The sequence below is a fragment of the Apodemus sylvaticus genome, chromosome 2, assembly GCF_947179515.1.
Source record: "Apodemus sylvaticus chromosome 2, mApoSyl1.1, whole genome shotgun sequence".
Taxonomy (NCBI): Eukaryota; Metazoa; Chordata; class Mammalia; order Rodentia; family Muridae; genus Apodemus; species Apodemus sylvaticus.
In genome coordinates, this window is record NC_067473.1 from 186,322,601 (window position 1) to 186,338,362 (window position 15,762).

Consider the following 15,762-nt stretch of genomic DNA (forward strand, 5'->3'; position numbering starts at 1 on the left):
ATCTCTGAACCTGTAAGACAGCCCCAATTAAATGTTGTCCTTATAAGAGTTGCCTTGGTCATGGTGCCTGTTCACAGCAGTAAAACCCTAACTAAGAAAGGGAATGAGACAGGATCTCACCATGTAACTCTGGCTATCCTCGAACATACTCTGGCTGGCCTCAAACACACAGAGATCCACCTGCCCCGTCTCCTGAGCACTATTAAATGCAAATCTGAACTTCATGTATATCTCAGGTATTACATCGTTCATCTCTTATTAATGGGTCGCGCAGAAAAAGGTAGTGGAATACATCTGGAATCTAGTCATCTACTTACTTGTGATGAGGCTTTGCTCTCTCCCAAGTTTAATCTGTTTTTTATTCTTTTGATACTAAGATAACAACTGTCCTTTCCTGCTCTTGGTTTAAAAATGTACTTAAAACATCACCATGAAGACTTCCACACACTATTCCTATTTATGCTTTACCCAGTTAGGAATTTTAGCAACTAGACATTAACAATAAAAATTCTCCATAATGTACACATATTTCCTGATTAGTAATAATGTCACTCTCAAGTTCTAGTGTGCCCCAAAAGGTCTTAACTTGGTACCAACTAGAGCATTATATCTGACTTCAACAGTCTCTCACTACCCAGAGCTTTTTAATTATCCTGTTAGAAAACATAAATTGAAATGTTATGGACTAGCAGCATAAGCAATCACCTCCCTTCAAGATTGCAAATGTTAAAAATCAAGTTCAGTCACCCCAGTACAGACATGTGCTAAAAATGCTTCAATTTTCCTGTCTGTTTCTTGACATACTATCTGACCCATCATTGCCCAGCAATGGAAGGAAAGCAGCTCTGAACCTCAGTCAGGGGAAACATGAAGTCCAGGCCATAATCCAGAAATTCAGTGTGTTCCCTTCTGGATTAGGGCACTATCTACATGTAAAGCTGTAATGAGCCTTCTCAATCATGTGTTCCCTCCCTCTACAGTGCCAAGGTTTCAAAGTCCCCAGGACCATGCTGCAGACAGGTAAATGTGCACTGAACAGTAGCCAAACAACAAAGTTTAAACTTTCAGGAGAGAAGCACAACAAAGAAAAAATAAAGTTTGAGCTGGTCATTATAAGCAACAGTCTTTCCTGATAAAAATCTAATGTTCTCTCTATACAAATAAAGAAGCCAAAGCTATACTTTGAGCAGGAGCTTTTCTCTGGCATGCTTTCCTTTCCTTGACAGATAAACTAACTCACCAGCAGGTCCAAGGTTTCTTCCTGAAGCCTCTGCTGACTTGCAGATTACACAATTTTTCTTATCAGCTATAAATCTCTTTTAGAGCTTCAATACAACTATAATTATGTAATAACTAATACATTTATACTAGTCAAAGTTTGAATTCTCTTGCAGGACTTCAGCACTGAGGAAGAATAAAGGCTTCTCTCTATCTTCACTGCTTGGTCCTGAAGCTTTACCCTAGACCTCTACACAAAGCAAATATTCTGACCATGGCTTGCATAGCGAAAAACTCATCAGCTCTCCACGGAAGGAGGAAGCTAGGGAAGGGATGTTTAACTATGGTGAAATCTACCAAGAGGTTTTTGTGATAGTTTCTATGCTAGATGATACAAAGGAGAATAAGTGACAATTTCCCTGAGCTTTTACCTGAACTTCACTCTAGATACTAGAAACTTCTGACGTTTTCTAGAATTACTCAGGGACTGCATTTTGATGAGAACTACCAAAGGGTTAAACAAAACAAAATGTACTATCAATAAATTAACACACTGACAAAGCTAAGGATAGGCTCTCTGGCTATGAAAAGTTACCAAGTAAAAAGTTTTAATTCCCATTTACTCTCAGACACCACTTTGAAGTGACCCTCTGTGGTTGCCTATGCACTACCTGGTCAGGAAAGGTTGTAATTTTAATCAAACTCCAACCCCATTCTGAAGAACTTCAGGAAGTGAAAAGAACATACTTGCCCACAGTTATGTGAAAATTTCCTGCTACTTTATTGACATAGAGATGACCATGGATTCTGCACGCATCTGGAGTCAGTGATGAATCATCTTCCCTATAAAACAAGACACATTCAGAAGTCTTAATGCACACTGGATACTGTGACTGTGTAGTGGTGTAAAAAGAGAGCACAGGAAAAAGAAGACTCCCTAAAGACAAAGTTTTAGCTACTGCCTTAAATATGAGGATTAGAGCAGCAATTTGAGTATACTTAGAATTGCTATGTAGCTACTATAAATAGACATCAGTTTACATAAATAAACATAAATAGACATCATTATGCTTCTTCAAGTCTACTCAAAAGACTAGGTCCCATGCAGAAGAACTATGAAAATCTAAGAGAGTCCAACAGTAACATACTTCCCTCATGTATTTCTGGTACTGTAGTGCTAGATGGATGGAAAGGACACCAAGGTCATGAAAAGGCACATGACCCACTTGCAACCTGGTGTTTTCTATCTAAGCCAATATAAAGCTGTTGTATATTTTTATTTGAAAAATAAATTCCATGATTACAACAATTCTTGTTACCTATTCTGACATAAGAGTAAAAATAAATTCTTAACCAAAATGTATACAGTCTTACAATTTGTTTTTAAAATACAATAAAAATTTCCTATGGAGATATACCACACATATAAAAGTAAAGTAACTCGATGAAAAGCTCGAAATCATTGCTATTTCAACATATAAAACACTTTCTTAAAAAAGAGCAGCAGAGCAATACTAAAACTGTATCAAAGTAAATCTCTGGTAAACACGTGGACACTGGAAGCACCTGTCTTACCTTGGTGGCAGTGCAGTTGACGCACTTTTAAAAGCACTTTTGAATATCACGTCTTGAAGGGAATGCTCTTCTTGCAGCCTACTCTGAATCAGCTGCAGCATCCTAAATGCAACAAAAACAGTAAAATACACACCAAGCTAAGACTTGCTCAACTATAACAAAGTTTCTGACTTAGATGAACCATGTATTTACTACAGGATCATATTCTAGAACAGAGTTGACTTTTCTCAGGAAAAGTGATGTAATGGCTAGCAGTTTAATGAACACAGAGTCAGAGGGCACCAAAGGCAACCTTTGCTCTGCTGAATCTCTAAGATCACCTTTCACACATAAGTACAAAATTTTTATTCCTGTCAAGCACTGAAGTAGGTGCTGTGGAATGAAGAAGAAACTAAGTGCAGGCCAAACAACGGGTATTGAACTGGAGGTTACAGATAATGAGATACCTGAATCCCAAGTCTCATTACAAACTAGGTTATAGCACATCAGCTGATGTCTTCTTTCCCACAAGAAATAAATTTTATTCTACAGGACTATTCTAAGCAAAATATTATAGTCTTTATATAACTTTTATAACAGAATCAACAGAATTCTAGAAAGCAAAGATGAATTTAAGAAACAATGCTCAAGGGGCTGGAGAGATGGTTCAGTGGTTAAGACTATTGGCTATTCATCCAGAGGGCCTGGATTCAGTTCCCAACACCAATATAGTGGCAATCAACCTTCTTGCCTCTCAGGGCACCAAACACACATGGTTTACAGACATATATGCAGGCAAAACATGCATATACAGCAGACTGGAGAAATGGCTCAATGGTTAAAAGCACTTCTTGTTCCAGCAGAGGTCCGAGGTTTGATTCCTAGCACCCACTTTGTGGTATTCAAAACTGTTCTTAACTCCCGTTCTAGGATGTATATAGTACCCAGACCTAGATAGACTCAAGCACAACACTCTTAAAGAGATACATCTAAAACTTAAAAATTATTAAAGTGCCCAAGCATATATATACAAAGTAAAATAAATAAACCTTAAAGAATAGAAACAATGCTTAGATTCATCTCCTTTAACATGATCTTAAATAATTAACATCTCAAGTCATAACTGAGCAAGCAAAAAGCTACATGTGATGGGGAGAATGAACGAGGACACAGAAATTTTAGGGCAGTGAAACTGCTCTTGATGGTACAATGGTGATATGTGACCTCACACCACTGTTTACTCAGGAGTGACCTCCAGACCTTGGGTAACGTTGGGTCCATGCACTCACAGATTTTTGACAACAAAGCTATTTTGGTGCTTGATGCTGACAAAGGGGAATGAGTCATGGGAACTCTAGCACCCACTCACCTTTGCTGTGAACTTAAAACTACTCTAAAAAATATTAAGCTCGAAAGTAGGAAAGAAAAACTTATACACATAATATATGATCTTAAAAATAAATACTAATTTCACAATATACCATATGTCACTGCAATGGTCAAAGTATTGTATAGATATAGAAATGAGAGCACATATTTATGCATATCCATCAAGAATACTGGGGTAATAGGCCTGTTCTGTTAAATTACAAATCAAATTTATACAATAAATTTAATTTGAAATAAACTCTAACTCTAGAAAGAAAATGCAGACATCCCCAAAAGCTTTATGTCCAGGGTTTGTAAATAAAGGGATTGAGATCCTAATTATTTAATGAAATTTACATCTGAGAGCTAATTCTAAAAGAACATTCTGGTATTTACACTGTCAGGAAGTAGCAGGGCCACACAGACCACACACTCTGAGCACCCGTTCAGAGGCAGGTAAGAAGCATCTAGAAAGCAGATCTCACCTTCAGACTTACACATCTAAAGACAAAATATTTGGAGCGCAGACCAACAGAAGCTGAAAGCTCCCGTGTTTTATAAATCTTGTAGTTCAAGTTCAGCTTAATGGATGTCAACAGTCAGTTTGAGGAAACTGTAAGACGTCTACTTTGAACACACCAACCAATAGCCAAGTGTGAATGCTGTATCGAGGTATACAGAAAGCCCAGACATGATGGAAAAGCCCTCACTCTTAATAGAATCAGTCTGTTCTCACTCATTACTACTCTTCAATACTGGGGTTCAGTTCCAGTACCCACATCAGGAAGTTTACAACATGGCATACACACATTAAGTAAAAAGCTTAAAATGTTAAAAAGGAGATAGTTCACGTTAGTACTTCCTGGTTTTTGTTTAACTTTTTGAGACAGTAGTACAGGCTGGCTCTGAACTATTGATCCTCCCATCCAGCCTCTTGTATTTACTGGGATTGTAAGTATGCACCACACACCTGACTCTCACTGTATTATTTCTGGATAAAATATACTTCATCTCTAGATAGAGCTTTCCAGTAAAAGTGCTAGAAACCCAGAAATCTTAATGATTCACTGCATTTGTTCAACCATATTCACTTTCAAAATTAAGATTCTTCCAACCAGGAAAATTGGTAATTAAAAGAAAAAGACTCTTCAAGTATACTAGGGATTAGAAAACAAAATGTCTGAAGGGGGAAAAATCCCTATATAAGTACATTTTTGGTAATAATCTGAAATTAGATAACCTTAAATAGAAGCCATCTATGGGGCCGGGCAGTGGTGGCACACTCCTTTAATCCCAACACTTGGGAGGCAGAGGCAGGCGGATCTCTGAGTTCAAGGCCAGCCTGGTCTATGGAGTGAGTTCCAGGACAGCCAGAACTATACAGAGAAACCCTGTCTCGAAAAAACAAAACAAAAACAAAACAAGACAAAAGAAGCCTTCTTTGGGAACAAAAAGGAGAAAAGCACTTAACACATCAGCAGTTTCTTACAAATACAGGGACAGACCTACTTATACTCCAACAATACCAAGAAAGTTACTGGAAACAAAAGGTTCACACAGAAATATAAAGTTCCTAGGAAGTCCCCTGTTGTTCTCATTGCTCATTAGTTCCAAGGAGGAGACAAGTTTTCCTTTATTCTATCCAGGTCACAATTAACTTTTTATTCTGAGACATTTTCCATATTTAATACATGTCCAGGAACTTACAATTTAGCCCAGGAAGGAGGTGAACTTATGATTTTCCAGCTTTAGCCCCCAAATGCTGGCATTATAGGTGTATACCATCATACCAAATTCTAAACAATGTTCATATATGCTTTCACAGTTAGAAGTTTTTAAAAAGTCAATTAAAATAAAAAAAACACCCTAAATTATATTTATGATTCAAAATATACTACAAGAAAGATTATGTATGACTTTCCTAAAATCTGATAGTTTTTGAAGTCATATGGATTATTTATATACGAGAACATGCATAGCTTCCGGTTGACAAAAGTGGTGTAGATTTCTATGGTGAGGATTGTTCACACTTTACCTCTGCCACTCTCTCTGCTGTGGTGAAAGGTCAAACAGTGCCTGTAACAGAAGAGAACACTGTCACGGCCACAGAATTGCCTGGCTTTCATGTATCACAAGTGTAAATGCTTTTCTACCAACAAAAAACATAAACTTATATACCACTGACAAGTATTTATGATTTAATTTTCGGTAATGTCTTATTCAAAGATAGCACAAAGAAACTTCACTAATGATTAACTATTTTCCTGTGAATAGTCACTGGCATTTATAGGAACAAACGCAAGCTGACAATCGATCAGAAGCTCAAAAACTGGTATTTCAGGAATTAAAATCACTCAAACACAACATTTTTGAAACTGAAACCAAACTAAAACTGGATCGACCACACAGGGGTAGGTGGACAGACAGACACGACACAGCAAAAGCCATGGGACTCAAGCACCCACAACCTTTCTTCCTGATAGGAAAAGGTCACAAAAGAAACCCCTTTTTCTTTGCTGAAAAAGAAACCTTAGAATGAAAAACAAAACCCAAAAAATTATGAATAGTAGCGAGTAAAGGTCACAGAGAGAATGCTCAGCCGATAAAGTGCTTGCCTTGCAAGCATGAGGAACAGACTCTGACCCCATACAAAACACCCAAACATGTAGCACACCCAAACATGTAAAGCCAGCACTGAAGCAGAGACACAGGTGGTCCTTGAGACTCGATGGCCAACCTAGCCTAAGGTTAGGTTGCAGGGACAGTGAAAAAGATTCTTATGTAAAAAACGTGGTAGACAGCATCTTTCCCAACAATGCCAGAGGCTGACCTCAGGTCTCTACCCAAATGTGTATGTAAATGAGTACACACACATGTAGGCTATAAAAAAGCACTAGAACTGAATATTCTACAAACAGTATAAATAGTATAAACTGCAAATGTCTCAGTGTCTACTGGTAACTGTCTGGATCTGAATCTGAAGATCAAGGAGAGTAAATTATTTATTTTTCTGTCAAAAGTTCTACCTCACGAGTGCTTTCTGGTCTGAATATGAATGGTTCTCTTCAGGTTCCTAAAGTTAAAACCCAGGACCCCAGCTAATGCTACTGGGCTAATAGGGACTTTGGGATGGTGACTTCAGGTGTCTTGTCCTGGCCTCTTCCTGTCTCTTTGTCCACCATGTGATGGAAGTTTCTCTGCCATACATTCCAGTATCTATGATGTTCTGCCCAAGGAACCATGACCTGAACCCTCTGGACCTATGAGCCAAAAGAAGAGCTCGCCCTCAGGCTGTCTCTCACAGTTATTTTGTCACAGAGACTCAAAAGCAATGAAAACAAGGACTTATCAAAGACAGACATGTATTTTCCTGCTAGAAACTAAAGTTAATTCAGCAACCAAAACTAGTCCACAAGTTTTTCTTGCCTCAACCCATTCAATGAATTTGGCTCTTCCTCCATCTTTAGTCATCAATCTCCAAGCTTGCTTAATGATAAGGAAACAAATTTAAAGATGAACATGTAAACCACAGGCTATGGTGCCACTGGGCCACATGCTTATTCTGAAGCTGTTTTAGGACTAGTTCTGGTCTGGTTCCATTGCAAGGGCATCTATCCTATAATGTGCATGTGCTGAGTCGGCTGCATTATGGACAGTTTGTGCTTTGTATCAACATTAGAAAAGGTAAGTGCAACAAGCTTCCGTAAACTCATACGGGCATGAGAAAACTAGAGCTCAGATATGTTTACAGATTGAGGCTTGGACGAAATAGCACAGGTCATAAAGTCCCCAGACAAAGTACATAGCATACTCTTACATTCTAATGGCAAACACAAAGAAGGAAGAGGCCTGATAGAAGCAGTGACTTGAAATGTAACAGACACTGGAGGATCCGAAAGGCCAGCTGACCTTATCTCAAGCTTTTGCTATCAGGTAGAACTTTCCTCTATCACAAATTTCTAGTTTGGATGATTTTTGAAATGAAGAAAAAAAAAAATCAGACAAATGTCTAAAGTCTTTTCAGCAAACATTTAAAAACCACATAAATCAAACTTACTGGTTCATAAGCCAGACCATCTGCAGAAGCAACCATGGTCTCTGCTAAATCCAGTACATCTGCTCCAACATCTGCATTAAAACAAAGTTTTTACACTTTGTACTCGAATCAAAACTATCATCTGCTATAAAACAGAGATGATGAAAAGAAAACTCAAAATATGTAATGTGACTTTCATTTGTTCAAAAGTTAAAACAGTAGCATTATGAAGCACTGTAGATAGTATTCCGGAATTTAAAAAGTTTTTCTTTCTACTTTCTGTTCTGAAAAATAGATCATATGTGGTAAAAGGTATGAGGTTAACTGGCTGATGGGTTTTCCCACGTTAAATAGCCTCTAAATACTAAAGATGCTGAACAAACTATTAATCACAAGAATTATTTTAAGGATTCAAAGAAATTGTAAGGTAAATCTGAGACTTTAAAAAAAAAGATCAAAAGGGAAATTTTACTTTGAAAATCAACATTTCAATGGTATTTAAATATTCAAGTATGGCATACATTTGGGACCAGAGCTACTTAAAATTTAGCTATAAAGCATTTCCTTATCTCTTAAAACATAAGAAAAACTAAAAAGCAAAGATTTTGTTGTTTTTTGATGAAATCCCCACAACTGATCCCTTTGGCAAGGTAAAACTAGCTCATATTCAACTGTTACCCGAACCAAAGTCTCACTGGCTTCCACTTTCCAAGACAATTTCCATGCAAAGCATCCCTGCTGATCCAAGCATCATCTATCAGACACTGGTGCCTTTCCACTGTTACCAGTACAATTATCAGGGGTGGGAGTTGGAGGGCGCGGCACCTTACCACCCTTTACTTTAGGGAAGCCCTGCACCTGCACTTTAAATGTAAAGGGATCAGGTGAGAGAGGGAAATGTGGAGTGTGGGTAGGAAACCTGACTCTCCACACTAGAGTGTGGCTACCTAAATCTCTAAACAACTCTAAATTTGCTTTACAATGTAGTCATGGTCAAGTTAAATCTTTTCATGTGCAGACAAGAGTCACCGACGTGATAGACTGACTAACAGTGGTGAACATATACTCACAGTGACACTTCATGGCAACAGTAATGTCTATGTTGATTCGCAACTTGCTGAAAGAGAAAAGGGCAGCTGTCAGTACCTGTCAATCAGCTGGACACCAGAAATATAAATCAACTCACCTATGAAACTGTAGATTTCAGTAAAACAACAGAACTTCACTTACATTCCTTAAAATCAGAACAAGAGCATTTAAAAAATTCTCTCTCTCTCTCTCTCTCTCTCTCTCTCTCTCTCTCTCTCTCTCTCTCCCTCCCTCCCTCCCTCCCTCCCTCCCCACAGGGTTTCTCTCTCTATAGAGCAGGCTGGCCTCGAACTAAGAAATCTGCCTGCTTCTGCCTCCCAAGTGCTGGGATTAGAGGCATGCACTACCACTGCCTGGCTAAAAGATTCTCTTTTGTGTGAAAAACCTTACATAGGAACAAGACTGAACTCTAATCCTCTGCAAGAATATCAAGTCTTAATGGCTAAGCCATTCCTCTGGTCCTTCAAAAGTTCCACTTAGTGTCTTAGGGTGAGGGCTTTGAGGGCTTTATATAGCCTGTACCCGCTTCCTTAAAGAACTGTTTAAATTATCCAGTACTATTGTGACATGCCTTAATATTCTAAGTGTGAATGAAAGCTAGCTCTTGCAAGCATGCCATGCCTTCTCCACTATATGGACTCCAGGCCTTAGGAACCATAAGCCAAAACAAACTCTTCTATAGTTAATATTGGCCAAAGTATTTTATCATAGCGACAAAAAAGTCACTAATGCTCATTATCAACAGAACAGCATGAACATACTCAATTCTGTGCTTCCCATAAAACCTTTTTGCTTTTAATGGTTTATTTTCAACTGATATCAAGAGAAATAAAATTTTTAATCAGTCTTTAAATTGTCTGGAGCTAACCACTCAATGTCAGTCCATGTCCAGCTCAAGGAGAGCTGAAAAAACGGGTGGTGGGACCAAGAAGCCAGGTTCCTTGTCTACCATGCTTCAATCAACATGGAGATTCCTTAACCACAATGGAAGACCAGCAACAAGGTCCTTGAAGAGACACTGGTACTTTGAATAACAGAAGAGCAATAGTACAGGTGAACAGATCAAGACCTAATAGGAGTTAGCTGTGAGTTATCTGGGTCATCAAGTCCATGGGAAGAGTCCTATATTTACTATTTCTACTTTACAGAATAGGAAGTCAAAGCACACACAACACAAACTCAGCAACATGCTCAGAAGCATGTAGTCATTAGCAGAGCTGGGATATGAAGGAAGAGTAAACCCATTTCTGCCTATTATCTGAGACCATCAGAAACATCTGAATAAACCAACTGAGTGACTGTTAAGCTACTTTTGCCTAATACTTTGTCTTCAAAGGTTTAAAGTAATTTATATCAAAATTCAACTTAGCTTAGACATAACTGCTGCTACATCCCCAGCTAAGGAAAGGCATGTTCCTAGGGTTGTTTTGCTTTGTATACTGTGTGTGTGTTTATCTTTTCTTTTGTTTAAACAAGTGCATATTGAACCTGTTTTAGAAATTAACCAGTATTTAAATGATTCTAAAATGTTTCACTTTCTGCAACTAATGAGACTTTTCAGTACAATTTCTTCAAAACTAAGATACACCAAAAACAAAACGATGAACATTTTTAAAAGATGTTGTTTTAAAAATTGTGTATCTAAAGATATCAAGAAGAAAAAGTTAGTTACCTAGAAAAATCCTTGTCTACTTCATATTCATACTTCATCCACGTATCTTGATACACTGAGAATTCCATTATTGTTAATAAAGCCATAGTGGTAAATGCTATTAGAGAAACTGAGAAATCCAACAAAAAAAGAGAATTAAAACAATAAAAAAGTAAGCAGCTATCTTAAGCTGGACTAACTTAAAAGTGTTCAACGTGAACATTATTTAAATAAACAGTATAAATGATTTACCTTAGAATGTTATAGATGTTTTAAAAACAGCTCAGAAATGAAACCTAAGGAGCACGAACATCTACACACTGAGGAAAAACTGCTTGTCCTCAGTTCAACTGTCTCTCACTAGACTTGTCACAAGTTTACACAGCATAAGGTTTGTATTTCTTCATAGCAGTCAGACAGAATAATAAAAATAAGCTTGCTGCCGGGCGGTGGTGGTGCACGCCTGTAATCCCAGCACTCTGGGAGGCAGAGGCAGGTGGATTTCTGAGTTCAAGGCCAGCCTGGTCTACAGAGTGAGTTCCAGGACAGCCAGGGCTACGCAGAGAAACCCTGTCTTGAAAAAAACAAATCCAAAAAAACCAAAAAAAATAAATAAATAAAAAAAATAAAAGCATGCTGATAGCACCAACTTACAAATGGCTTCCTCATTACTAAGGAATACATATGTACTTATAACACAATTTGCATCAAATAAGATCTCCAAGCTACTAAAATACTTCCATCTATTTTGTAATGTACCACTGCAAATTAAGTGAAAACTAGTGAAAAAGAGTCACTAATATACACTACAATGCTAGAGGCAGGCTGTGCAACAAGAACTGGCACTCTTCTCACTAACAAGAGTGAGTCCTAGGAACTAGCAAGCCATTTTATTGCCCTTTGTTTTGTTTTTTGTCAAAGTCTCAATCAGGCTAGTCTATAACTGGCTATGTAATCAAGAATGATCTAGAACTTGAGATCCTCCGACCTCCACATCCGAGTGATGGGATTACAGTCATGTGCCCATACCATGCCCAATTTATATGGTGCTGGCATTCATAGTCAGGGCTCCACACATAGTAGGCATGCACCACCAACTGAGCTGCATGCAACCTTCATTACACATTTTTATCTAATGAAGTTTCATTAGCATATGAAATATTACCTTATTAATTTACCACGGGGAAAGAACAAAGTATTTATACTATAGGCATAGATTAAAAAAAAAAAGATGCATTTATTTTCGGTATATGAGTATACCACTGCTCTCTTCAGATATATCAGAAGAGGGCATCAGATCCCAATACAGATGGTTGTGAGCCACTATGTGGTTGCTGGGAATCGAACTCAGGACCTCTGGAAGAGCAGTTGGTGCTCTTAACCACTAAACCATCTCTCCAGCCCCTTAGATTTTTCCTATATGGTTCATCACTTGTACCAAGTGATGGTAAACATTTTACCATAAAAACTTATATAATTAATACATTAACCCTAGCAACATAAATACCAATCACCTCATTTCATGCAAAGACTACAGCTGATAGACCTTAACTAGCTTTCACTCCACTCTGGGCCCTGTGAGACTCAAAAGACTTTCTTACAGCAAAGATTTACCATTACTCAACCTAGAATAGGAAAAGGCTGTGTCAGCAGCTTTTCCTAACTCCCTCCAGTTTCAAATTCACTTGTACATGAGAATTTTTTAACTAGAATAATGCACAACTGGATTGGCACCAAAGCATAAGCTGCACTACTTTGCTCACTAATACTTTAATGAACACTGCTGAAGGCATAGGGCCACTGCCAGATGCTGCAGAGTATTAACACAGGTAACAAAGGCGAGCTAACTGGCACAAGACAGCAGTTACAAAGCCACGGTAAGATCCAGCAGTGGGTTCTTCCTCTTCATGTGGGCCAGTGCCCATGTTGGTGATCAGTAAGTTAGAGTCTAACTGAGCTCACCTGTTCCCCCACTGGCTGACGTCTCCACATAGCTGTCAGGAACCTTGGGAAAGGCATCTAACTCCTTCACCAAACTTAAGGTTTTTCTCCGATTCAGTCGCCTCATCTTCAGAAAAACCTTCCTTTTCCTTCATATAGTCATGCTAAGAAACAAATAGATAAATAAATATATGACCAATTTTCTCAGAAATTAGCATTGCACATTTTACTCTTTCCTCCATTCTCACTCTAACAAAATTAATAATGAAAGGCAATATGCAAACACACGTTAAAATGGGAAACTCACATTTTTAGTTAAAGAATTAAAATTAAGTTGAAATATATATTATATATGTGTATGTACATATATGTGTGTGTACCTGTGTTATGTAATTCCCATATATGTGGGGATAGTTATAAGGCAAAACAAGCTGTGGTGAGTTCTCAGGCATTTATTCTAACATTAGCAACGCAGGTGTCTTGGAGTCCACAGGGAGTTAACTGCACAGATAGTAAGGAAATACTCCAGACATCTTCTAAGATGGCACACGTTGGTTTTGAACTTTGTGTTTTACTATCTGAAGAGAATAGATTTCCACTATCTTAAGCCTCCCAGTTTATATCAAATAGGTCTAATCTCATAACTTTCTTAGCAATAAAAAGTTCCCTAGGACAGCAAATAATATGCTGTACAAGTTTTGTGATATGAAAAACACAAACCAATCAGCAAACTCTCTTCTAGCAACTTCTTACTAGCTGTTATGACAAATCTGACAGTCCTCAACGTCTCAGAAGTCCTTCTATATTGTTATCTAAAAGGGTAGAGCATATGGGCTGCAAGTTATCAAAATTGAAGTGGGGTGTTTAATAAATATACTTTTCAGCAAAGCTATTTGAGATGTATTTCTAATCAGGAGGTTAGTTAGAAAGTGTGAGTACCTGAGTGGGTAATTCCACAAACTGAAGATGGTGTAAACTAACGGTACAAATGTTAAACAAAGAGACTACCAACAAGCATCTTTCCATCTGGACTCAGTAGTGCTCCCAGCAACAGGCAGGAAGGGTAATAGCAGCTACTCAATCAAAGTGCATGAGATTGAAACAAGGAGATACAAAATAGAGAGGAAAGGTCAACAGCACATGAAATAGTTTACAATATGTTCTCCAGGAGCAAGAGAACAAGTCAGGCAGTATCACTGATATAAATAAGACTGTACATGGAGAAGCAGAGAAAAAAATACTCTGTGTTACTAATTAAGAGAAATAGCAGTTTTCCAAATCGAGGACAAGTGTTCCTGTTAAACACACCCACTGAAATGTTCAATCAATTTTAGGGTTTAGAAAGGAACTGTTTTTTAAAATACCTTCTTCAGTCTCTACTGAAGCACTTCCCTAGCTTTTTGAGATAAGTATTACCATAAGATTCTCATTTTATTGGTGAGGAAATTAGGGCACAGAAGTCAAAAGATAAGCTCGCTCTGTCATTAAAACACCAAATTAAAACCTAGGAAAACTATTAAAAAGAACGTGTAGCACACACAGTCTAAAACCAACTTCTGTTTTAAAAAATGAATTATTATTTAAATGATAGACCCTGGTTAAAATAAATGGTTTTCTAAGTCTCTGTTGCTCTTGTTCTAGACTACAGTGATTTCCTTTCAAAGACTTTCTAACTTACCATGTTTCTGTAATGTGTACTTCACTAAGTGAAATAATGTGTAATACTCAGCAAAGTTTATTATCAGAAAGAAAGCTCCCAGAACCCTCACTGCAAAAGCATGGAATTTCTATTTCTCGGGATCTTCCTCTACAAGCTGGAATAGTAATAACTTTAGGTAACTAATAAGAAAGGTAGGCAAACAGACCCTCCACATACCAGTACACTTGTTTCTTTAGGTATGTACGTTCGCTGGAGATTGAAAAACTGAAATTCGGAATTACAACTTCAAACCAATTAAGAATGCCTATTTTAACTGTCTTTAATTGCTTCCGAAAGAAAGCCTATCTCGAAACACCGAAACTGCTGTTACTTGCCTATAGTCTAGGGCACTGAATTGCACAACTAAAGTTAATGAAACGTTTGCCCATGGATCTATGAGATTGCAGTCTATGATACTTACGGCTGTCCAGTAGCAGGAGCTGGGCCATCATCTCCTGAAAGGGTCAACAGCTGACAAACGGGACACACACACACACCACCTGCCTCGGCGTCTGCGCCCGCCCCGGTCCCTCTCTAGGCCTGGCTTTTAATGTAAAGGACGGCGAGAATAAGCACGGTGCAGGCAGGTTGCTGCTGTCCACGACAGCCTGAACGAGACAACGGAGGGCGCGGCCGGCCCGCGCGGAGCCGAGCACCGAAGCTCCCCGGCCGCCGGGCGCGGAGGCCGGCAGCACTCGGCAGGAACGCCCCCAGGCAGCGGAGCGGCACCGCGGCTAGCTGCTCCGCAGAGCCACGGCGAGCACAGGCCAGCGCCAGGCCTGGAAGCCCCTCCGCCGCGCCCACGTCCCCGTCCGTCCGGAACAGCCGAAGGAAACGGCCCCGGCAGGATTTTAGCCTCTTACCCAATGGTACGGTCCCAGCCGACCGCCATGTTTCACAGAAACCCGGGTCGCCCGAGCCCGGCGCACACGAAGATATCGCGAGAACAATAGCAACCCTTACCGCTGACCATGTCTAAAGGGACTGCAAGTGGAGGCCTCGCGATACTTCCTGTGTTGACGGTATGTGATGTAATCAAGCGGCGCGGTCAACCCGAAAGGGGCGTGGCTACGTGGAAACACGAGGTCTGTCGCTTTTCAGGAAGGGAAAAGTTACCTTCCGGCTGATGCTGAGACAAACGAAATAGAAAGACGCAATTCTACAGCCCGGAAGTGATCAGTAGCCACTTTAAGGCGCCAGTCACAC

The 15,762-nt window shown here is 39.0% G+C and overlaps 1 protein-coding gene across 3 annotated transcripts in view; it reads right to left on the reverse strand.

Annotated features, from left to right (window-relative positions):
* Ergic2 (ERGIC and golgi 2) overlaps window positions 1-15,536 on the reverse strand; it is a 30,054-nt gene extending 14,518 nt beyond the window's left edge. The window contains exons 1-8 of one of the 3 annotated variants that reach the window (XM_052175325.1): window positions 15,420-15,531; window positions 12,879-13,021; window positions 10,938-11,046; window positions 9,247-9,293; window positions 8,198-8,268; window positions 6,176-6,216; window positions 2,794-2,895; window positions 1,966-2,061 (exon numbers count right to left, since the gene is read on the reverse strand). In XM_052175325.1, the coding sequence (XP_052031285.1) occupies window positions 1,966-2,061; window positions 2,794-2,895; window positions 6,176-6,216; window positions 8,198-8,268; window positions 9,247-9,293; window positions 10,938-11,046; window positions 12,879-12,984 (572 nt within the window). In that variant the 5' untranslated portion in view covers window positions 12,985-13,021; window positions 15,420-15,531. The other 2 variants (XM_052175326.1, XM_052175327.1) reach the window with 2 other exon arrangements.
* Between the last annotated feature and the right edge of the window lie 226 nt (window positions 15,537-15,762).